Here is a 25,750-nt window from a genome sequence, read left to right on the forward strand (position 1 = left end):
AGTGGTCCAGTTTCATTCTCCTTCCTGTAGCTGACCAGTTTTCCCAACACTATTTGTTGAAGAGGCTTTTTTCATTGGATATTCTTTCCTGCTTTGTTGAAAATGAGTTGACCATAGAGTCCATTTCTGGGTTCTCTATGCTGTTACATTGATCTGTGTGTTTGTTTTTGTGCCAGTACCATACTGTCTTCATGATTACAGCTATGCAATAGAACTTGAAGTCCAGAATTGTGATGCCACGAGGTTTGATTTTCTTTTTTAACTTTCCTTTGGCTCTTCTGGTTCTATACAAATTTTAGGGTTATTTATTCCAGCTCTCTGAAAAATGTTGATGGTATTTTGATAGGAATTGCATTGAATGTATAGATTGCTCTGGGTGGCATAGATATTTTACCAGTATTTGTTCTTCCAATCCATGAGCATGGAATATTTTTTCCATTTCTTTGTGTCTTCCTCTATTTCTTTCTTGAGTGTTCCATAGTTTTCAGAGTACAGATCCTCTACTTCATTGGTTAGACTTTTTCCTGGGTATCTTATGGTTTTTGGTGTAATTGCAAATGGGATCAATTCCTTAATTTCTCTTCTGTCTCAGTGTATAGAAATGCAACTGATTTCTGTGTATTGATTTTATATCCTGCGACTTTGCTGAATTCCTGTATCAGTTCTCACAATTTTTGGGTGGAATCTTTTGGATTTTCCACATAGAGTATCCTGTCATTTGTGAAGGATAAGAGTTTGGCTTCTTCTTTGCCAATTTGGATGCTTTTTATTTCTTTTTGTTGTATGGTTGTGGTGGCTAGGACTTTCGTATTATGCTGAATAATACTGGAGAGAGTGAACATCCCTGTCATGTTCCTGACCTTAGGGGAAAAGCTCTCCGTGTTTCCCTGTTGAGGATGATATTCAGTGTGGGCTTTTCATATATGATGTTGAGATATGTTCCCTCTATCCCTACACTGCAGAGAGTTTTTATCATGAAAGGATGCTGTATTTTTTCAAATGCTTTTACTGCATCTATTGAGAGGATCATATGGTTCTTTTCCCATCTTTTATCAATGTGGTGTATCACATCGATTGATTTGCAGTTGTTGAACCACTCTTACAGCCCAGGAAAAAATAATGTCACTGGATCGTGGTGAATAATCCTTTTAATACACTGTTGGATCCTGTTGGCTAGTATCTTGGTGAGAGTTTTTGTATTCATGTTCACCAAGGATACTGATTTTGTAATTCTCCTTTTTGTTGGGGTCTTTGTCTGGTTTTGTGATGGTAATGCTGGCCTTGTAGAAAGAGTCTGGAAGTTTCCTTCCATTTCTGTTTTCTGAAACAGCTTCAGAAGAATAGGTATTCTTTAAATGTTTAGTAGAATTCCTCTGGGAGGGCGTCTGGTCCTGGACTCTTGTTTGTCGGGAGGTTTTTGATTACTGCTTCAGTTTCTTTGCTGGTTATAGGTCTGTTCAGGTTTTCTAATTCGTCCTGTTACAGTTTTAGCAATTTATATGTTTCGAGGAATGCATCCATTTCTTTCAGATTGCCTACTTGTTGACATATAGTTGCTCATAATATGTTCCTCTAATTGTTTGTATGTCTTCAGTGTTGTTGTAATCTCTCCTCTTTCATTCATTATTACATATATATTGGGTCTTTTTCTCTTGCTATCTTTTTTTTTTTTTTTTTTGGATAAGTCTGGTGAGAAGAAGTTTATTGATCTTACTAATTCTTTCAAAGACCAGCTCCTAGTTTTGTTGATCTGTTCTACTATTCTTTTGGTTTCTATTTCATTGATTTCTGCTTTAATCTTTATTAATTTTCTACTTTTGCTGGATTAGGCTTTATTTGCTTTGTTTTCCAGCTCCTTTAGGTTTAAGGTTAGTTTGTATATTTGATGCCTTTCTTGTTACTTGAGAAAGGCTTGTATGTACTTCCTCTTTGGACCTCCTTTGCTGCATTCCAAAGGTTTTGAACAGTTATGTTTTCATTTTCATTAGTTTCCATGAATTTTAAAAATTCTCCTTCAATTTCCTTTTATCTTTTAGTAGGATGCTCTTTGGCCTCCACGTATTGGAGTTCTTTCCAGATTTCCTCTTGTGATTGAGCTTTGAAGCATTGTAGTCTGAAAATATGCATGGTATAATTTCAGTCTTTACATACTGATTGAGACCTGATTTGTGACCCAGTGTGTGATCTATTCTGGAGAAAGTTCCATGTGCAATTGAGAATGTGTATTTTGCTTTAGGATAAAATGTTCTGAATATTCAAGCCCTTGTTTCCTTGTTGATCTTCTGCTTGTTTAATATAAGGATTACGTCCCCAGTTTCTTTTGTTGTCCATTAACCTGATAAATGATTTTCCACCTCCTCACTTTCAATCTGGAGGTGTCTTTGGGTCCAAAGTGAGCCTCTTATAGAGAGCATATTGATGGGTCTTATTTTTTTAATCCATTCTGATACCCTGTGTCTTTTGATTGGACATTCAGCCCATTTACATTCTGAGTAGTTATTGAAAGAGGAATTTAGTGCCATTGTATTACCTCTAAAGTCACTGTTTTTGTTGATTGTTTCTTTTTGGACCACGTTACTTTTGAACTCTCACTTCACTTAATGGATCTCCTTTGGTGCTTTAGTGATCACAAATTCCTTTAGTTTCTCTTTGTCCTGGAAGTTTTTTTATCCCTCTATTCTGAATGACAGCCTTGCTGTCAAAAATATGGCTGCATATTTTTCTCATGTAGCACTCTGAATATATCATGACTGTCCTTTCTGGCCTGCCACATTTCTGTGGATTAGTCTGCTGCCAGCCTTATGTATCTGCCCTTATTGGTTAAGGGCCTCTTGTCCTAGGCTGCTTTCAGGATTTTCTCTTTGTGTCTGAGATTGGCAAGCTTCGTTGTTACATGGTGAGGCATTGACCTATTTTTATTGATTTTGAGGGGGTTTTCTTTGCCTCCTGGACTTGAATCCATGTTTCCTTTATCAGATTAGGGAAGTTCTCTGCTATAATTTGCTCAGATATACTTTCTACCTCCTTTCTCTTTTCTCTTCTTCTGGCATCAAATTATTCTAATGTTGTTTCATTTTGTTATCAGTTATCTCGAATTCTCCACTCATGATCCAGTAGTTGCTTATCTCTTTTCTTCCAGCTTCTTTATGTTCCGTGATTTTGTTTTCTGTATCACTAATTTGTCTTCTGCCTCATTTGTCCTAGCAGTCAGAGGATTCTTTTTTTTTTTTTTAATTTTATTTATTTATTCATGAGAGACAGAGAGAAAGAGGCAGAGACACAGGCAGAGGGAGAAGCAGGCTCCTTGCAGGGAGCCCGATGTGGGACTCGATCCCGGGTCTCCAGGATCATGCCCTGGGCCAAAGGCAGGTGCTAAACTACTGAGCCATCTAGTCTGCCCAGAGGATTTGCTTTTGATTGCATCTCATTAATAGACTTTTTGATTTCAACCTAATTAGATTTAAGTTCTTTTTTCTTCCTCCAGAAACAGGTTCTCTAATGTTTTTTATACTTTTTTCAAGCCCCAGCTAGTATCTTTATAACTGTTACTCTGAACTCTAGTTCTGTCAACTTAGTTATATCCATACTAATTAGGCCCTTGGCAGTCAGCGCTGCCTCTTGTTCTTTTTTTGTGGTGAGTTTTTCTGTCTTGTCATTCTGTCTAGAGAATAATACTTGAAGAAGAAAACAAAATACTAGAATAGCAACAATGACCCCAGAGAATTATATACTAAACAAATCATAAGAGACCAGAAATCGACAAGAAAAAAAAAGAATATAATCAGCTGAACAAAACAGAGTAACACACTAGATCTTGAGTGTATTTTGGTCTGTTAGGAAACTAGATCCCAAAATTGTAAAGAAAAATGACTTCTATATACACAAAAATAAAATTAAATATAATGAAAGAATAGAACTGTAGCAGTGAAAATTAAAAAAAGACGTAAAAAAAATAATGTAATCAGGCAGGTGAACAGAACAGAGCAATATGCTGGATTCTGGGTGTATTTTGGTCCATTTCTTAGAAGAAATGACATCCCAAAATTGAGAGATAAGAAAAAAAATATACACAAAAATAAATACAATGAAAGGATAGAATGTAACTGTAAAAATTAAAATTAAAGATTTAGACTTTATAAAATAAGAAATTAATTGAAAAGATAAATGAAAGTATTAAAATTGAAAGCCTAAAGAATCATTAGAACAAAACCACGAATTCTATGTACTATTTCCACCTAGCACTGGAGTTTTGCAGTTCTGTGTGATAGGTAAACCTGGTCTTAGCTGGTTGTTTTTGCTGATCCTCTCGGGGAGGGGCCTGTTGTGCTCATTATCAGGTGTCTTTTCTGGGATGGAATGGCACCCCTCTTGCAAGGAGGTAGGGCTGAGTATAGGCTGCTCCAGATCGTTCTTTGTGGCTTTTGTTCCTCAAAGGCTTTCTGCACTGCTTTAGAGGATGAAAATAAAAGTGGTGGCACCCCAATCTCCAGGAGCTGAAAGATCACAGCTCCCACTCTTTAGTGCAACCTCAGGGAAAAGCAATCACTTTTGTCTCCCCTAGTCCTCTTCCACACTTTGTGTTCACCCAGCCTGTGACCATGCATTTTTATCACAGGCTGTTTCCAGTCTCCAAACTGCAGACTCTTATGGCATGCACCCCATGCCACTCCTCCTGAGGGAAGGAGGAAGGTCTCAACTAGGTTCTGCCCCTTGCCGGGCCCCTGCTCAGAGAGTGTTTGCCCAACTGGCCCACAGGCCCACAGTTTGTGCTTTGTGGCAACACTGAGCTGAAAGCCAACTCCTGGGCTTCTGAAAGTTCTGATTTGTGCTCCACTCGTATATCACTTTTCAGTAGCTGGCTTACAGAGCCTCCCTTCCCCTGCAGTTCATTTTCTGATACCTCACATCAGATTCACTTCTCTGTACCTCCTGCCTTGCAGAAAGTGATTGCTTTTCTACGTGTAGAATTACACAATTCTTTTCTTAGATTTCTGGTTGAGTTCATAGATGTTCAGAATGATTTGATAGCTATCTAGCTGAATTCCAGGGACCAGACAAAACTAGGGTTCCCAACTCCTCTACCATCTTCCTCTGAATCCCCATTATATAACATTTTAAAATTGGCTTCATTTACTCACTTGTTATATCTTTAGGATTCATTTACATTGTTGTATGTATCAACAGTTCTTTTTTTTTTTAAGATTTTATTTATTCATGAGAGAGACAGAGAGAGAGAGAGAAGAGAGAGAGAGAGAGAGAGAGGCAGAGATACAGGCAGAGAGAGAAGCAGGCTCCATGCAGGGAGCCGGATGCAGACTTGATCCTGGGACTCCAGGATCGCACCCTGGGCCGAAGGCAGGTGCTAAACTGCTGAGCCACCCAGGGATCCCCCGTATCAACAGTTCTTTTTATTACTGAGTAATATTACATGATTTGAATGTACCACATTGTAGTTAACCATGCACCTACTAAAGGACATTTTGGTTGTTACCTTTTTTTGATAATTATAATACTACATTGAACATTTCTGTACAAATTTTGCATGAGTATAGATAGTTTCCATTTCTCTAGGATAAATATTTAGTAGTGTGATTGTTGGGTTTTATGGTATGTATGTTTCATTTTATACAAAACTGCTGAATTGTTTCCAAAGTGGCTTTATCATTTTGCCTTCCCTCTAGAACTGTGTGTAGTGCCTGTTTTTCTGTATCCTTGTCAGCACTTGGTATTATCAGCACTTTGAATTTTGACTATTCTTACAATTATGTAGTATGAGCTCATCATGGTTTTAGTTTGCATTTCCTTAATGACACACGATGTGTATCTCTTCTTTGTTGAAGTTTCTGTTTACATCTTTTTATTAATTGGTTAATTAGGTTGCTTGTTTCTTTTTTTTCTTCTTCAGTGTGAGAATTTTTTATGGTTTGTATTCTCATTACAGATCTTTTCTCAGATACAAGATTTATAAATATTTTCTCTCAGTGTAGTACTTTGTTCTTTTATTTTATTTTAATTTAATTTTATTTTATTTTTTTACTTTGTTCTTTTATTCTCAATGTGTATTTTATAATTTTTCTTTTATGGATTGTGCTTTTGGTCTCATGTCTAAGAATTATTTTGCCTAGTGTTTAGTGCCTGGTAATAAAGATTTTCTCTTATGTTTTCTTCTAAGAGTTTTATAGTTTTTATAGTTTTTCATTTTATCATTAGATCTTTGGTCCATTTTGAGTTAATTTTTGTATAAAGTATAAGGTTTGGGTTGAAGGTATTTTTTATTTTTCATATGGATATCTAGTTTTTCTAATACTATCCTTTTTGCCATTGAATTGCTTTTGTATTTTGTAAAAAATGAATTGGCTCATTTTGTACATAATTCTTCCTGTTTCATTGATATGTGTCTATCCCTTTATTAATGCCACACTGATTACTGTGACTTTGTAGTATTAAAATTGATTCCTCCACCTTTATTGTTACTTTTTGTAACTTTCATTTATTTTGCTCATATATAAATTTTACCATCAGCTTATTTAATATCTGCAAAAAGTATTTTTTTAAATAATAAATTTATTTTTTATTGGTGTTCAATTTGCCAGCATACAGAATAACACCCAGTGCTCATCCTATCAAGTGCTCCCCTCAGTGCCGGCCACCCAGTCACCCCCACCCCCCCCCCACCCACCTCCCCTTCCACCACCCCTAGTTCGTTTCCCAGAGTTAGGAGTCTCTCACGTTTGTCTCCCTTTCTGATATTTCCCACCCATTTCTTCTCCCTTCCCCTCTATTCCCTTTCACTATTATTTATATTCCCCTAATGAATGAAACCATATAATGTTTGTCCTTCTCCGATTGACTCACTTCACTCAGCATAATACCCTCCAGTTCCATTCACGTCGAAGCAAATGGCGGGTTATTTGTCATTTCTAATGGCTGAGTAATATTCCATTGTATACATAAACCACATCTTCTTTATCCATTCATCTTTCGATGGACACCGAGGCTTCTTCCAAAGTTTGGCTATTGTGGACATTGCTGCTAGAAACATCGGGGTGCAGGTGTCCCGGCGTTTCATTGCATCTGTATCTTTGGGGTAAATCCCCAGCAGTAATATCTGCAAAAAGTCTTGATGAGTTTTTGATTGGCATTGTGCTAAATCTATAGATCAGTTTGGGGAGAGTTAACATTATTACTATGTTTTGTTTTTCAGTTCATGAACATAGTATATCTCCGTTTACTTAGGTAGTGTTTTATTTTTCATCAGAATTTCACACTTTACAACATACATTTCCTAAGTGTGTTGTACTTTGTTAGTGTGTACCTAAGTATTTACCTCTTTTGGGGCTATTGTAAATGTTTAAAATCTTTTTTGATTTCCAACTGATATTTCCAACATAGTATATATCTTCTACATCGTATCTATTATGTAGAAAAGAATATGTAGATGCTACTGTGTGTTCTATTTTTATGTGTTGACTTTCTCTCCTTTGTTTTTGCTATACTCACTAGGCAGGTGTTTTTTTTTTTTTTTTTGTAGATTTCTTGGAATTTTGTTGAAGATAATCATGCAGTTTGTGAAGAGGAACAGTTTTTATCTTTTCTTCCAATTTTTCTTGCCTTACTGCATTGACTAGGACTTCTAGTACAGCATCAAATAGGGATGAAGAGAATGGGCATCCTTGCCTTATTCTTCATCTTAAGGGAAAAGCATTCTGTTTTTTACCATAAAGTGTGATAAACCGTAGGGTTTTGTAGAGACTCTTGATCAGGTTAAGGAAGTTTTCTTTTATTCCTAATTTGTTGAGAACTTTTGTCCTGAGTGGATGATGTATATAGTCAAAAGCTTTTTATAGATTGATAGTATCAAGTATCAAGTGATTCTTACTTCTGCGGGGGGTTTATTATACTGATTGATTTACAAGTATTGAACGAGCATTGTATTCTTGGGATAAACTCTTCATGTTTATGGTGTATTATTCTTCCTATATATTGTTGGATTCAATTTACTGATATTCTGTTGAGAATTTTGCGTCTATGTTCATGAGGTATATTCATATATATATATAGATATATATAGATACAGCTATAGAGCTGTATTTTTTGTAAGATTGACTTTAAGATTTTTTTATTTATTCATGAGAGACAGTGACAGAGAGAGAGAGAGAGAGAGAGAGAGAGAGAGGCAGAGAAACAGGCAGAGGGAGAAGCAGGCTCCATGCAGGGAGCCTGACGTGGGACTCGATCCTGGGTCTCCAGGCGGCACTGAACCTCTGAGCCACCTGGCCTGCCTGTATGATTGACTCTTGAACAACATGGGTTTGAACTATGCGTGTCTGCTTCTTTGCAAATAGTTTACAGTACAGTACTGTAAATGTATTTTTCTTATGTTTTCCTAACATTTTTTTTCTGTAGCTTATTTTATTGTAAGAATGTAAGATATAATACATGTAACATACAAAACGTGTATTAATTGGCTGTTTATGTTATCAGTAAGGCTTCTGGTCAAGAGTAGGCTATTATTAGTAGTTCAGTTTTGGAGAAATCCAAAGTTATGTGCAAATTTTCAACAGTCAGGGAGTTGGTATCCTAACTCCCTTGTTGTCCAAGGGTCAACTGTACTCTTGTTTGTCTAGTTTTGGTGTTAGAGTAATACTGGTTTTGTAAAAGGAGTTGGGAAATGTTTCTCCTGCCATTTTCTGGAAGAGATCATGTAGAATTGGTATAAATTTCTTTCGTAAATATTTAGTAGAATTCTCCATTGAAACTTCCCAGGTCTTGAGATTTCTATTTTGGAAAGTTTTAAATTCTGAGGTAAATTTCTTGAATAGTTATCATACAATTTAGCTTAACCAGTTCTTCCTGGATGACTTTTGGTAGTTTGTGATTTTGAGGAACTGTTCTGTATCTAAGTTGTTATTTATGTATTTAGGGTTGGTGTATTCTCTTATCCTTTTAATATCTGCCCAGGCTATAGAGATATACCTCCTTCATTCTGGATATTTGTTAATTACTACCTTTTTTCCCTCTAGTAATCTTGTATAAGGTTTATTAATTTTATTGATCTTTCAACAAATCAGTTCTTAGTTTCATTGATTTGTTTCTGTTTTTGTTTTCAGTTTTATTGGTTTCTGTTCTTCATTATTCCACTCTTTCGGCTTGCTTTTGGTTTATTTTGTGTGTGTTTATTTTGGTTTATTTCTCTTTCTAATTTCTTAAGGTAGAAGTTTAAATTGTTGACTTCAGACCTTTTTTTTTCTTTGCTAACATAAGCTTTTAATAATACAGATCTCCCTGAAAGTACTATTTTAATTGCACCCTACAAATTTTGATGTATTTTCATTTAATTTTTAAAAACTTCTCTTGAGGCTTCTCTGACCTGTGCATTACTTTGAAATGTGCTGTTTAATTTCCGAGTCTTTTTGCATTGTCTACTTATCTTTCTGTTATTATTGTTTTCTGGTTTAATGCCACATGGACAGGACACATGCTTAGTTGAGTGATTTCAACTTTTGTTAAGATTTGTCTTATGACCCAAGATGTGGTGTGTCTTGGTGAATAGTCAGTGTGTACGTCACAGTTCTAGAGGCTACAATTCTGAAATCAAGGTGTCATTCTTTTTAGAATGCTATTTTGCTGTAGTTGGGTGGCTCAATGTGTAAAATGGTGATTGTATCCTTTTGGTTGATGATCATGATATTCAGTTCAGGCCTACTCTAATGCCTTCATCTTAATTTGATCATCTGAAAAGATCCTATTTGCCAATAAGGTCACACTCATAGATAGTAGACATTAGGACTTGAAAATCTTTTTGGGGGACAAAATTCAACCTGTAATAGGTCCCTTATTAAGCCAATTTGTAATTGCTAAATACTTAATTTCAATTACTTATTTATTGTGTCAGAGCATCCATGTCCACTATGGGATATTTCAGGGCAGTAGTTGCTATGACCAGGGAGAATTTAGGCAAGACGGTAGTTTTGATAGTTAAGGTAAGGCATTTGTTCTCTAGGTTATATGTAGTAATTTTCCTAAGGTTATAGGGGGTACTTTTTAAAATTTAGTGGGATCTTCAGGTGTAAATGTAATTTGAGCCCCAGGATTTACTTAAATCCACGAAGGTTTTCTGATTGGTGCATTTTAGCAGATACTGAAGCTGAGTCAGTACCTGTATCATAGAGGCACAAAAGCCCATCTGTCTTTTTGTTGTGTAAATTTTTTCAGTAAACTTTGAAGTTCCATTTGGGTCAAACTGTGAACCTTTATTTATTTCAATTTGATTTTTCCCCCCCTCTAAGAGCTTCCATATATATTGTCAGGGCTGTTGGCTTCCCCATGGCAGAGGGCTGCTTTATAAGACCCTGACTTACATTGGGCTTGAATTTACCCCTTTGTTGTGCCCACTGCAGCCCTGGGTGTTTTCCCTACAGTCGGGGTCTTTGTTGTGACAGAGGCATGGTAGTAGAGTGGCTGGCACGGTGAACTGGTGCAGGGCCCACAGCCCAGAGCTGAATGCTTTGAAACTATCCTCTGCTGCAGCCTTGCCTTTTCTTCCTATGCAGGCCTCCTTTTCTCTCTCTCTCTCCCTTCTCCTTTCCTCTCTCCCTCTCCAAATGTTGTCAGTATTTTGAATTTCTAACTTGTAGAGTCCGGGCTTTCATTTTCTGTCTCTGTCCAGTCACTTATAGTGAGGATCTTCTGACTGGTTATAAGGAAAGATTTGGGGTCCTGGTGACCTGCCTCTTCCTCTGTGGAATGCTAGTCATTCTCCCTGGGGTTGGGATCCACATCTAGTAAAGTCATTTTGTTTATGCCTGGTTAGGAGCAAACGCGGTGACATATGGAAGCGGAGGCCAAGTCTTCCATACAGACACTAGAGTTCGCTTGTCACATAGCAGGCTGAAGGTGGGCTTCTGAGCTTTCACTCATGGCAGAATTAAAGTTTAGGGACTTTGACTGACCTTATATGCCTAATTACTTATAAAAGATTGAAATTGGAGAATCAGGTTTTCATTCCAGGATGCTTGTCTCATGCTTGTGCAAAAAAGCAAAAATTAGCAAATCCCTCTTGTTAATTAAAAAACTCAATAACAGGGGTGCTTGGGTGGCTCCCTTAATGTCTCCATTAAGTGTCTGCCTTCGGCTTAGGTCATGATCCTGGGATTTGGGATTGAGCCCTCCATCAGACTCCCTGCTCAGCGGTGAGCCTGCTTCCTTTGTCCCTCACCCCGCTCGTTTTCTCTCTCTCTCTCAAATAAAATCTAAGAAAACCACCTCAATAACAGTTATTTCATTATTCAGTTTTTCACAAAAAGAGTAATTTGTAAAAAACGTAAGTGCAAAGTTATTTAGCCTTTCCTCTGACTTGTCTTATTTTTTTTTTAAGTTTTATTCTGTGTGGCCTTAATTTGTTATATTAAGAGTGGCTGTGGTATCTAAAACCACTGTTGTTGTTTGGTCAGTTGCATTTACGTTTTGTTAGTAAAGTTTTATTTCCTGTGTCAGTGGTCCTTTATTATGGCCGAATATTAGAAATACCTGGGAATTAAAAATGCTAGTGCCTAGGTCCTGCCCCAGACCAACTGAATCAGAATCTTAGGCAGTAGAACTCAGTTTTGGTATTTGAGGGGTGTGTGTGTGTGTGTGTGTGTATGTATGTGTGTATGTGTATCCCTCACCCTGTGCTTCTGATGTACACTGAAGGCTGAGAACCTGATTGCAGAACCTGATTCCAAGCCTTTTTCTATGACTTCAGCAAATCAGTAGAGCTTAATTTAGAGGTGCTGTGTAATTTTTATATTTGTAATATATAAAAATTTAAGTATTACAAAAAATAATCTGTATTTAATGCACAGTTGGATATTTCTGTAAATAAGAGAGGTACTGTTAGTCATCGCTGTGGCAGGAAGATGAAAGAATGGGACACATGAAGTGTGCCAGTGGCTAAGGCCCTTTCTTTAGCTTCAGGAGCTGAGGGTTGAGTTAATTATGCTTCACAGTTCCTGGCACACCATTTCAAATCCATCTTTTAAATGTTTTCCTTTCTAATATGTTTGTGTATCATTAGGAAACATGCTAATGTTAATGATGCATTTTTAGTTTGTGTAAATGGAATGTGTGATTCCTTAGCATGAGTTTCTTCCCTTTGCCATTTAGTACTGTATTTTTAAGTGGTATTCATAGTGCATTGGACTGCTGTGGGTTTCAATCCTTTGAATCCCCCTAATTGTGGGCCTTTATGGGAGTTCTGTGAGCATAGCCAGGGATTAGAGGACCTTTCATGTAACTTGGAGGCACTTGGCTGTTTAGTCTGGCTGTGTGAGGTCCACCCCTTTGGCCAGCCTATGCCTAAAGGTTTATGTGCCCAGCTCCACATAGCCGCTGACATTTGACATTATTTAACGATCAAACAGATCATCGAAGGCAGGCTTACTTCCTGGCATGCGTTGTTCTAGGCACTTGGGATTTATCAGTGAACGAAACCAGATGAAACGGGAAAAAAATCCTGTCTTGGAGCTTATATTTTAGCTTTCTAACAATTGCCGATTTGGTGAATGTAAAGTAATATTTCATTGTTTTAATTTATATTTTTCTAAATAGAATTGGAGTATCTCTTCATATCATTAGTCAATTGGGATTCCTTCTGTTTGATATCTGATACTTCTCTTATAGAATGCAGCAGTTTTTTTGATATTTGTCACTTGTTGGTTTTAGTTATTTTTAGATACTTCTTACTGTTTGTAATTTGATAGAATCTCTTCCACAGATTAAATGTATATGTCTAATTATTTCATTAAGAAAATAATGAGTGCCTTTGAGGATAGGACACATTTATACTTCAAGGTTTAGGTTCTGTCTTTATTTGCATTATAAGGAGTTTCATGACATTTGTTCTTGACTGAAACTCTATTTTTTAATCTTATTTTATTACTTTTTAAAAAAGATTTTATTTATTTATTCATGAGAGACACAGAGTGAAAGAGACAGACAGAGACATAGGCAGAGGGAAAAGCAGGCTCCCCACAGGGAGCTTGATCCTGGATCCTGGGGTCATGCCCTGAGCTGAAGGCCGATGATCAACCGCTGAGCCACCTAGGCATCCCTATTATTTTACTTTTTAAAAGATTTTAAAATAAATGTATTTGAGAGACAGAGTGCAGAGCAAGAGAGAGAGAGAGAGAGACAGCGTGCGCGCGCAAGTACAAGCTGGGGAGGGGGGTTGGTAGGGGTAGAAGCAGACTCCCCACTGAGCAGGGAGACTGATGTAGCTGCATCCCAGGACCCTGGGATCATGCCCTGAGCCCAGGTGCCTCTTGACTGAAACTTTAAATTGTTGGTGGCCTAAAGTCACAGTTTCCAACTTTTTTGTGTGTCCCAAAGCTCCTGAATTATACTTTGTCAATGATTGTGGTCCTGTATAGCAGTGGTTCTCAGTTGATGGAATATGGCAATATATAGAGTTAAAAATGGTTTTTGAATCATGCTCCCATTTCACATCTTCTATTCTTTTGGACACAGCAGTTGGGGATCACTGAATAAAAGTAGTTCACATGAAATTCAATTAGGTAACATCAAGGACTAAGTTTATTAGTTGTGAAATGTGGTAGGAAATTGATGGAATATTTTAGAAGACCTGCTTCAAGGAAGAATTTGAATGATATGTAAATTTCTTTTTTTTTTTTTTAAGGTTGTATTTATTTATTCATGAGAGACAAAGAGAGAGAGAGAGAGGCAGAGACACAGGCAGAGGGAGAAGCAGGATCCATGCAGGGAGCCTGATGTGGGACTCGATCGTGGGACTCCGGGATCACGTCTTGGGCCAAAGGCAGGCGCTAAACTGCTGAGCCTCCTAGGGATCTCTGTGAATTTCTTTATTAAAGGGTTGCTAGATCATTTATTATTACTTCATAAAACACAGTGTACTTTTTGTGGTAGTGATTCATATTATTTTCTTGTAATCATCAAACATTCAACTAATGATGTAACTTAACCTTTCCATTTCTGGGAGGGACATTTGCAAAGAGACTGACAAGTGGATGCTACAATTTGAAAAGGAATTTATAGATTTTTTTTTTTAATTTATAGATTTTTAAAAAAAAATTTATTTTCCAGATGATGGTGTTGATACTCAAAGTGGAACAAAGAAAGAAGATCTGAATGACAAAGAGAAAAAAGATGAAGAAGAAACTCCTGCACCTGCATGTAGGGCCAAATCAATCCTAGAGAGCTGGGTGTGGGGCAAGCAACCAGGTATTATGAACTGAGATTCTGGTACTTTGGAAAGCTTGATCTGGCACCTCTTTTCTAGATACCATAGATGGATTTTGTTGTTGTTGTTACTGAATCTTAAAAGTTTAACTTAAATTTTTTCATATCATGGTAAACTCTATATACATACAATTTTTAAATATACAGTCAGGGACATTAAACATGTTCACATTGTTTTGTAATCATCACCACCATCCATTTCCAGAACCTTTCATCTTCCCAAACTGAAACTCTGTACTTATTACATGGTAACTTCTTTTTCTTCCCTTCTCTTAGCACCTGGAAACCACAATTTTCTGTCTTTAGGATTTTGACTAGTCTAGTTACCTTGAGTAAGTGGAATCATAGAGAGTATTTGTCTTTTTTGGTCTGGCTTATTTCATTATTTAGCATAATGTCTTCAAGGCTTATCCATGTTGTAGTATGTGTCAGAATTTCCTTCCTTTTAAAGGCTGAGTAGTATTCCATTATATGTATATATAACATTTTGTTTATCCATTCATCCATGGATGGGTATTTAAGTTGCTTCCACCTTTTAGCTATTTTGAATAATACTGCTATGAGTTTATATAAAAGTTCTTCTTTCAATTATTTGTGTATATACTTAGGAGTGGAATTGCTGGATCTATGGTAATTCTATGTTTAATTTTTTAAGGACCTGGCAAACTTTTCCATAGTAGCTACACTATTTTATATTCCTAACAGCAATGTATGAGTGATCCTGTTTCTCTGTGTCCTCATCATCATTTAGTGTTCTCACTTTTAAAACATTTTTCGCTGTTAGGTGTGGAGATACCTCATTGTGGTTCTAATTTGCAATCCCCTGTGGTTGTTTACCATCTGTGTATCTTTTTTAGTGGACTACCTGTTCATGTCTTTTGCCTGTTTTCTAGTTAGGTTTTTTTTCTTTACTGTTGTGTTTTTGGAGTTCTGTACTTACTCCAGATATTAGTCCTTTATCTTATATATGGTTTGCAAATAATTTGTCTCACTTCATAGCTTATCTTTTCATCCTCTCAACAGTGTCTTTAGCACAACAAAGGTTTAAAATTTTAATAAATTTCAATGGATTTTGCTTCCTCCTCTTCCTTCTCCTTTATCTTACTCGGCTTCCTCTTCCTCCTCTTCCTCTTTGCCTATCCCTAGAACCTGAAGATTTTTCCCTATTTTTTTTCTAAAAGTTTTGTAGTTTTATGTTTTACATATATGTTCTGTTCTATTTGAGTTAAATTTTGTGTGCAATATGGGTTTTAGGTCAAGTTTTTTTTTTGTCTGTTTATAATAACTTATTGCTCCAGTATCATTTTTTGAAAAGGCTAACTTACTATCGTTCAATTGCTTCTGCACCTTTGTCAAGAATTAATTGGGTATACTTGTGTGGTCTATTTCTCATTTTTCTATTCTGTTTTACTAATCCACGTGTGTATCTGTCTGCCTACACCACACTCTCGTGTAGCTAAGAGTAAGTCTTAAAATCAGACTGGTTTTTCCCACTTTCTTCTTTTTTTTTTTCACATTATTCTAGCTATTCTAGTTCCTTTGCCTTTCCATAATACATTATTTCTATATAGTTTTCTTGTATTCTGCAACCTGGCTGAATTGACTAGGAAGTTTTTTTTTTGGATTTTCTACATAGACAATCTGTTTTATTTCTCCCTTTTCAGTCTGTGTGCCTTTCATTACATTATCTTTCCTTATTGTTCTGGTTAGAACTTATTTACTGTGTTTCCTAAGAGTGGTAAGAACAACTTTACTTTATTCCTGATCTTAGGGGGAAAACTTTCAGTCTTTTCATTATAATATTAGCATAGGTTTTTGTAGATGCTTTTTATAAAGGTGAGGAAATTCCTGTCTATTCCAGTTTCCTGAGAGTTTTTATCAGAAATGAGGTGTTGAACTTTGTCAAGTGTTTTTTCTACATTACTTGATTTGTAATGTGATTTTTTTTTCCATTTCATTTGTTAATGTGAAGGATCTGATGTTTGACTGCTAAACCAGCTTTGCATTCCTGGAATAAATACCAGTTGTTGGTGATGTATAATTCTTTTTATATATTGCCTAATGCTACTTACTAATATTTTGATAAGGATTTTTGTGCCTATATTCATGAGAACAGTATTCTGTAATTTTTTTTTGTACTGTCTCTCTTTGGTTTTGATACCATGCTAATACTAGTTTCTTAAAATGAATTGAGAGTATTTCCTTTTCTATTTTCCAGAAAAGACTATTTAGATTCTGTGTTAATTCTATTTTAATATTTGCTAACATTCTCCAGGGAAGCAATCTGGACCTTGTGATTTCCTTTCTGAGATTTTTAAAATGATCAATTCAGTTGTCTTAATAGTTGTAGGTCAACTTAAATGATCTGTTTTATATTTGCTGAGTTGAAGTAGTTCGTATTTTTTGGGGAATCAGTTTATTTTGTCTAGGTTGTCTAATTTATACATGTAGAGTTCTACCTCTGTAATTATATGTAGTTCCTGTTTCTTTCTTGATAGTGGTAATTTATGTCCTTTTTTGGGGTGTGTTTTGTCAGTTCTGTTTAGAGGTGTCAATTCTATTGATTTTTTGAAAGAACCAGTTCTTTATTTCATTGGTTTTTCTCTATTTTTTTTCCATTTTCATTCTCATTGTTTCTACTTTTAATTATTTTCATCTTTCTGCTTACTTTTTGTTTTATTTTGCTAGATTTTTCCTATGACCCATTTAGTACTATACATTTCTCTCACTTTATTTGCATTTTAATTCAGGTCAGTATATTTTTGCTTCCCTGTCTCTTTGACCCATGGATTATTTCAGGGTGTGTTTAGTTCCTAAGAGTTTGGTGATTTTTCCCAGTATTTTTCTGTTACTGATTTCTACTTTGTTTCCATTGTTTTGGATAGCATATTCTGTATGATTTCACTTCTTTTAAATTTGTTGAGGGAATATTTATTCCAGGATATGATCTGTTTTGATACTTGTTGTGAATGATTGTGTATTCTCCTGTTGGCTGGAGTGTTCTAAATGTTTATTAGATGCTGTTGGTTATGGTATTGTTGCATTCTTTTATATCTTTACTGATTTTCTTTCTCCCTTCTTTCTCCTCTCAGTTGTTGAGAGAAATGTTGAGGTCTCCAACTCAGACTATATAAATGTTTTTTTCCTCTTTTCAGGATTTTTTTGTGTGTGTGTCACATATTTTGCAGTTTGGTGCATGCACATTTAGAATTGTTAGGCTTTATTGGGTTGGCCATTTTCTTATTTTTTGTTGCTCTTTATTCCTAGTAATTATCTTTGCTCTGACATTTATTTGATATAAATATACCCATTTTTGCTCTCCTTTGTTTACTGTTTGCATACTTTTTGTTTTTTTTCTCTTCATTTACTTAAAAAAAATATTTTTTAAAAGTAGGCTCCAAACCCAGCATGGAGCCCAACGTAAGGTTTGAACTCCTAACCCTGAGATCAAGACTTGAGCTGAGATCAAGAGTCAGATTCTTAACTGACCGAGCCACCCAGGCACCCCCATATCCATTTACTTTTAATTTGCCTATTTGAAATCATTTTCTTATAGATGGCAGAATTGGGTCATGTTGTTTTTTGGTTCACTCTACCAACGTGTCTTTTAACTGGTGTATTTAGACTGTTTGCATTGAATTTCATGTAATTATTGATAAATTAGAGCTTGAGACTGCTGTATTATGATTTCTGTTTGCTGTTTTTTTCATTTTTGTTTTGTTTATGCTGCCTCCCTGTGGTTTACTTGAGCATTTTTAGAATTCCATTTTGATTTATCTATAGAGTTTTTGAGTTTATTTTTTGGAGTAGCCTTTTTAGTGGTTTGTCTAATTAATACATTATATATACATAACTAAGCAGTTTCCGGTTGTGTCATTTAACTAGCTTGATTGACATACAGAAACCTTACTTCCCTTTATGTCTCTTTATCCTTTTCTGTTCATATGATTGCCACAAATATTTCTATTGGTATTTATAACCACATTTAGCAATTTTATAATTTTTGGTTGAAGCTTCAGACATGATTTAGAAAAGTCAAGAGATGAAGAATAGCCTATTGTATTTACCCATGTGTTATTTACAGTGTTCTTCCTTCCCGAGTGCCAAGGTTTTCCTTTTATTATTTCCATTCTGTTTAGAGAACTTTCTTTAGCCATTCTTTTAGTGTAGGTTTGCTGATGACAGATTTTCTTTTCCTTCATTTGAGAATGTTTGATTTTTCCTTTCATTCCTGAAGGACATTTTTGCTAGATTTAGGGTTCTGGATAGACGATTCTTTTTTTCATCATTTCAGAATATTTTGTTGCTTTAGCTGTTGTCCATGTCTTCTTATAAAAAATTTGTTATTACATGAACTGTTATTCTACCACAAAGTGTTTTTTTTTTTTTTTTTTCTGCTTTTAAGATTTTTTTTTTTGTCTTTAGTTTAATTATAATAAATCTTCATGTGGATTTCTTTGGATTCATCCTGTTTGGAATTTGCTCACCTTCTTGAATTTGTAGATTTATGTCTTGCTAAATTTGGGAAGTTTTCAGTCTTCCTTCTTAGAATACTTTTCAACCCCACCCCATTCTTTAATGACCAGAGTTCAATGAGAAGAATGTTAGATCACAGTTGCCTGTGACTGCTCATTTTTCCTTTTTATAAAATGAGATATAATATATAACATTGTTAGTTTCAGGTGTGCATTGTAAAGATTTGTTATGATCATCACAGTAGTTCATTACACTCTGTCATCATATATAGTTAAAAAATTTCTTTTTCTGTGATGAGAACTTTTAAGATCCACTCTCCTAGTAACTTTCAAATATGCAGTGCAGTATTATTACCTATAGTCACTGTGTTGAACATTACACTCCTATGACCTATGTTATAACTAAAAATTTGTACCATTTGATCCCCTTACCATTTCGCCTTCTCCTTCAACCACCCCATCCCCTTGCCTCAGGCAACCAGCCTGTTCTCTGTATCCTTAAGCTTGGTTTTGTTTTTTAGATTCCACATACAGGTGAGAGCAGATAGTATTTATCTTTTTGTTTTTGCATTTGAAAAATTTAAATTCAATTAACATATAATGTATTATTGGTTTCAGAGGTATAGGTCAGTGATTCATCAGTCTTATATAATACCCAGGGCTCATTACATCACATGCCCTCCTTAACGTCCATCACGAAGTTACCCCATCCCCAGACGACCTTTTTTTTTTTTTTTTTTAAGATTTTATTTATTTATTTATTTATTTGAGAGAGAGAATGAGCCCAAGCAAGGATAGGGGCAGAGGAACAAGCAGACTGGGGGCTTGATCCCAGAACCCTGAGATCATGACCTGAACTGAAGTCAGACACGCTTAACGCAGACACTTAACTGACTGAGCCACCCAGGTGCCCCTTATGGTATTTATCTTTTTATGTCTGACTTATTTCACTTAGCATAATGCCCTCAGAGTCCATCTATATTGTTACAGATGGAAGGATTTGCTTCTTTTCTATGTCTGAATATTACATTGTATGTGTATATATATATATACTATATTTTCTTTACCCATCTGTCCACAAATGGACATTTAGGTTGTTTCTATTACTTGGCTATTGTAAGTAGCAAATGCTACTTATATTGCTGAAATTTTAATGCTGGAAATGGGGGTGCATATATCTTTTCAAATTAGTGTTTTTGTTTTCTTCAGATAAATATCCAGAAGTAGAATTACTGAATCATATAATAATTCTATTTTTAATTTTTTGAGAAACTTCCTGTTTTCCATAGTGGCTGCACCAGTTTTTACATTCACAACAACAGTACACAAGTGTTCCTTTTTCCTACATCTTAACCAGCACTTGTTATTTCTTGTCTTTTTGATACTAGCCATTCTAAAGAGGTGAAGTTATATTGAATTATTGTTTCAATTTGTGTTTATTTGATTGTTGTTGTTGAGTACCTTTTCATGTACCTGTTGTCCCTTTGTATGTCTTCTTTGGAAAACTATATATTTAAATCCTCTTCTCATTTTTAATTGGATTGTTTGTTTTTTTGCTATTGAGTTATAGAGTTGCTTTTTAAAAATATGTTTTGGATATTAACCCCTTATCCATTATCAGATATATTCATTTGCAAATACTTTTTCATTTAGTAGGTTGCCTTTTCGTTTTGTTGATGGTTTCCTTTGCTACACAGAAGCTTGTTAGTTTGTTGAGTCCCACTTTGTTTATTTTTGCTTTTCGTGTCAGATTGAAAAAAATCATTGCCAAGATCTGTGTCAGGAGGCATACCACTAATGTCGAATTCTAGGATTTTTATGGTTTCAGGTCTTATGTTCAAATTTTTGTCCATTTGAGTTAATTTTTGTGTGTGGTGTAAGATAGTGGTCCAGTTTCATTCTTTTGCATGTGCCTGTCCAATTTCCCCAGTACCATTTTTTTTTCACCAGTACCATTTATTTACTTAAGAGACTGTCCTTTCCCCACTATATATTATTGGCTCTTTTGTTGTAAATTAATTGACCTTATGTGTGTAGGTTTATTTCTGGGCTCTCCATTCTGTTCCATTGATCTCTGTGTGTTTCTATGCTAATGCCATACTGTTTTGATTACCATAACACAGTAACATAGTTTGAAATTAGGGAGTGTGATGCCTATAGCTTTGTTCTCTTTTCTGAAGATTGCTTTGGCTATTTCTCCTTTTGTGGTTCTGTATAAATATCAGGATCATTCTGTTTCTGTGAAAAATGCCACAGAAGTTTTGATAGAGATTTTGCATCTGTAGATTGCTTAGAGTAGTGTGGATATTTTAACAATATTGATTCTTCTAGCCCATGAGCACAGATTATCTTTCTGTGTATTTACATCATCTTCAATTTATTTCATCAGTGTCTTCGGCTTTTACAGGTTTTTAACCTCCTTTGTTAAATTTATTCTTAGGTATTTTATTCTTTTTGATGCAGTTATAAATGGGATTTTCTTGATTTCTCTGATAGTTCATTATTGGTTTATAGGCGTGCATCAGATTTTTGTGTATTGACTTTTTTATTCTACTTTTTAAAAATTTTTATTTTTAAATTTAAAATTAGTTAACATAAAATTAATATGTAGTATTAGTTTCAGAGGTAGAGTTTAGTGATTAATCAGTTGCATATAACACTCAGCGCTCATCATATCAAGTGCCCCCTTTAACGTGTATTCTGCTACTTTACGGAATTTGTTTATTAGTTCTAACAATTTTTTTTGGTGGCCTATAGGGTCTTCTAAATATAATATCATGTCATCTGCAAGTAGTGACAGTTTTATTTGTTCCTTGCAATATAGATGCTTTTATTTTTTTTTTCTTGTCTAAATGCTCTAGTTAGAATTTCTAACACTATGTTGAATAAAAGTGGTGAGAGGACATCCTTGTCTTGTTCCTAATTTTGTAAGAAAAGCTTCTAGCTTTCCAGTGTTAAGTCAGTGTTAGCTGTGAGCTTGTCATATATGGCCTTTCTTATCTTGAAGTACATTTTATCTGTACCTACTTTGTTGAGAGCTTTTATCTAAAATAGATGTTGAATTTTGTCAAATGCTTTTTCTGAATCTATTGAAGTATCATATAATTTTTATTTTTCATTTTGTTAATGTATATTACATTGATTGATTTGTGGATGTTGAACTGTTTTTGCATCGCTGGGAATAAATCTCACTTGATCATGGTGTAGCATCCTTTTAATGTATTGATGAACTCAGTTTACTAATATTTTGCTGAGGATTTTGGTGTGTATGTTAATTAGGGAAATTGGCCTGTAACTCTTTTTTTTTTTCTTTCTGCTATCCTTATCTGGCTTTGGTATCAGTAATTCTGGTCTCATAAAATCAGTAGGAAGTGTTCTCTCCTCCCCAGGTTTTTGGAGAAGGGTTGGTATTAATTCTTGTTTGAATGTTTGGAAAATTCACCAGTGGAGCCATCTGTTTCTGGATTTTTTTTGTTTGTGTTGTTTATTACTGATTACATCTTTTCATATTTTCTATTTCTCATTCAGTTGTAGAAAGTTGTATATTTCTAGGAATTTGTCAGTTTCTTCTGGATTGTGAGTTTGTTGGTGTATAATTGTTCCTAGTAGTTTCTGACGATCTTTTGTATTTCTGTAGTATCAGTTGTAACACCTCTTGGTGACTTTAGCTACAGGTTTGTCAGTTTTATCTTTTCAAAAACCATTCTTGTTTTCTATTGTCTTTTTATTATTTATTTCATTATTCTCTGATCTTTGTTTTTTCCTTCCTTCTACTAACTTTATCCTTCATTTGTTCTTCTTTTTGTAGTTTCTTGAAGCGTAAAGTTAGATTATTTGAGTTGTATCATGTTTATTGATGTAGGCATTTATTGTCATGACCTTCCCTTTTAGAACTGCTTTTGCTGTATCCTGTAAGTTTTGGTATGCTATATATATATTTTTTTTCATTTGTCCAAGGTGTTTTCTGATTTCTCTTGACTTCTTGGTTGACCCCTTGGTTGCCAAGTAGCATGTTGTTTAATCTTCACATATTTGTGAATTTTTCAGTTTTCTTGTAATTGATTTCTAGTTTCATACTATTGCAGTTGAAAAAGTTGCTTGATGTGATTTCAGTCTTATATTTATTGAGGCTTTTCTGGTGGTCTAATATATGATCTCTCCTGGAGAATTTCCATGTTGACATGAGAAGAATGTGTTTTCTGTTGTTTTTGATGTATATATATATATATATCTGTTAAGTCCATCTGGTCTGATGTGTAGTTTAAGGCAGTATTTCCTTATTGATTTTATGCCTGGTTGATTTATCCACTGATGAAAGTAGAATATTAAAGTACCTTGCTGTTACTGTACTGATGTCTTTTTCTCTCTTTAGGTTTGTTGGTATGTGCTTTATGTATTTATTTGTTCCTTTGTTGGGTATGTAAATATTTATAAATGTTATACCTTCTGTTGGGTGGACTTTTTAATCATTTTTTATCATTATGTAATGCTTTTCATTTTCTTTGGTTCTTATACAGTCTTTATTTTAAGTCTGTTTTGTCTGCTACAAGTATAGCTACACCCACTTTGCTTTGGTTGTCATTTGCACAGAATATCTTTTTTCATCCCTTTACTTTCAGTCTGTTTGTGTCCTTCCATCTGAAAGTGAATCTCTTGTAGGCAGCTTATAGATGGATCTTGTTTTTTTTTTTTTTTTTTAATCCATTTAGCCATTCCATGTCTTTTAGAGAATTTTCTATGTATGTATACTAATTATTGATAGGTATGTGCTTATTGCCATTTTATTAATATTTTTTCTGGCTGATTTGTAGTTCCTTTCTTCTCCTTGCTTTCCTCCTTTGTGGTTTGATGGCTTTCTTTATTGTTATGCTTAGATTTCTTTACCATTATCTTTTGTGTATCTGCTATAGGTTTTTATTTTATGGTTAGCCTGAGGCTTACACATTCATAACAGTCTTTACCATTATCTTTTGTGTATCTGCTATAGGTTTTTATTTTATGGTTAGCCTGAGGCTTACACATTCATAACAGTCTAAGTTGATAACAGCTTAAGTTTGAAAGTATTCTAAAGTTCTAAATTTTTACTCTCTCCCCCATGCTTTATGTTTTGATGTCATAGTTTACATCTTTTTATCTTGTGTATCTCTTAACTATTATACTTGTACTTACTTTTACTAATTTTGTCTTTTGACCTTTATGGTAGGTTTATAAGTGATTAATCACTTACCTTTACTGTATATTTATCTTTCTTTTTCTTTTTTTTTGAGATTTTATTTATTTATTAATGAGAGACACAGAGATAGAGGCAGAGGCATAGGCCGAGGAGAAGCAAGCTCCTCCCAGGGAGCCTGGATATTGAACTCGATCCTGGACCCCAGGATCACGCCCTGAGCCAAAGGCAGATGCCCAACCACTGAGCCCACCCAGTCCCTATATTTTTCTTTCTAATGAGATTTATACTTTCATATGTTTTTTTTTTTTTTATTACTAATTAATTCCTTTTCTTTTCCAGGAAAAGGGCTCTTGTCCAGGCCTTCTTGATGGACTGCCACAAAACTGGCAGTTGGTGTTTATCTTTGTTTGCCCTTCAAAGGTTGGGGATTAGCAGCTTTATAGATAAGGGCAGTCCTGATGGTAAACCTACTGCATTTGTACCAGAACAGTGCAGTTTTTCTAGCCTTGCCTGCCTTAAGTCCTAGTGCTCACTTCTCCTCCTTAGTAATAACTGCTGTTTGTGGCATTTTTTCCCCCCCAGAATAGGACACTTTCATTTGTATTAAAAACCTGTGCAGGCACGTATTCATTTTCCTCAGTGACTTTCTGAATGGCATTTTGAGACTTTGTCTACTTCCTCTTGATTGACAAGCTGCTTTTCCTGTTGACATTTTTTAAGCCAGACCTCTTTCTGAAATTATCAGACCATCTTATTGGCATTAAATTCTCCAACTTTTGATCTTCACCTACACTTTGCTTTAGGTTGTCATTGGAAAATGGCTTTGCTTTTTCTTGAATCACATTAGAGTCTCTATAGGTATTCCTTTCTTATAGCAATCCTTCACCTGCATAAAATCGGCATTTTCAATACCACATAAAAAGGTATTTCACAGAAAGTACAGTGTTTTTGTGTCTGCTAGGTGTAGCTGCTGTGTCAGTTTCATGAATTTCCTCTTTTTTTTTTTTAACATCGGTTTTTACACTGGATTCATTTATCTTGAAATGACAGTCACAGCTGTAGACCTCAGTCTATGGTATTTATCAAACAGTTCAACCTTTTCTTATAATGTCAAGATTTTTCTCTGCTTCTTGGGAGCACTTCCAGCATCATGAGTGACACTCTGTAGGAGTCCCATAGTTTTATTCAAGGTTTATGATATTGCACTAAACACAGTGAAAAGATATATGAGAACTACTAGAGATCATTTTTTACTGCAGTCTGCAGTTTACTAGACAGGTGCTCATGTGGAGATGGTTAGCATCTCCTGGTGTTGTAAGCCGATATTTGCAATCCTGGAGCTCACTACAAAAACAACAGGAGTGGTTATGAAATTGTTATAGTAGTATGTTACATTAAGTATGTACTGTGGTTAATTTTATGTTCTTGTGATTTAATACTATATCTTTAGATTTGTTTACATTTCTTTCAATCTTGTAGGGACTGTAAGTATTTGTCATAAGTATTGATAAATTTTAACTTTATAATAGATTTATGTATATTTTGTGGTAGCAAATGATAAAATAGACTAGTAGTTACATGTATTTTGTGCATTCATGACATACCTAACTTCTTAATTTTTTTTTATATTTTTAGGTTTGTGATTTGTCTGTGAGTTTTTTCAAATTGTTGCAGATCTCCAAAAAAATTGCCAATATATTGAAAAAAATGTGTGTATAAGTGGACCTGTATAGTTTAAAACTGTGTTGTTAAAGGTTCAGTGTAATTATTTTATCTTCCTCTGAAATATTCCAGTAAATGTATTACTTTTCATGAGTCATGTGTGCTAGGCAATTTTATTGAA

The 25,750-nt window shown here is 34.9% G+C and overlaps 1 protein-coding gene across 1 annotated transcript in view; it reads left to right on the top strand.

The window, feature by feature from the left end:
• HERC2 (HECT and RLD domain containing E3 ubiquitin protein ligase 2) overlaps positions 1 to 25,750 on the top strand; it is a 242,709-nt gene that overhangs the window by 24,686 nt on the left and 192,273 nt on the right. Inside the window, 1 exon segment of the mRNA XM_038532568.1 lies at positions 14,104 to 14,241. Coding sequence (XP_038388496.1) covers positions 14,104 to 14,241 — 138 coding nt within the window.

The sequence above is a fragment of the Canis lupus genome, chromosome 3, assembly GCF_011100685.1.
Source record: "Canis lupus familiaris isolate Mischka breed German Shepherd chromosome 3, alternate assembly UU_Cfam_GSD_1.0, whole genome shotgun sequence".
Classification (NCBI taxonomy): Eukaryota; Metazoa; Chordata; class Mammalia; order Carnivora; family Canidae; genus Canis; species Canis lupus.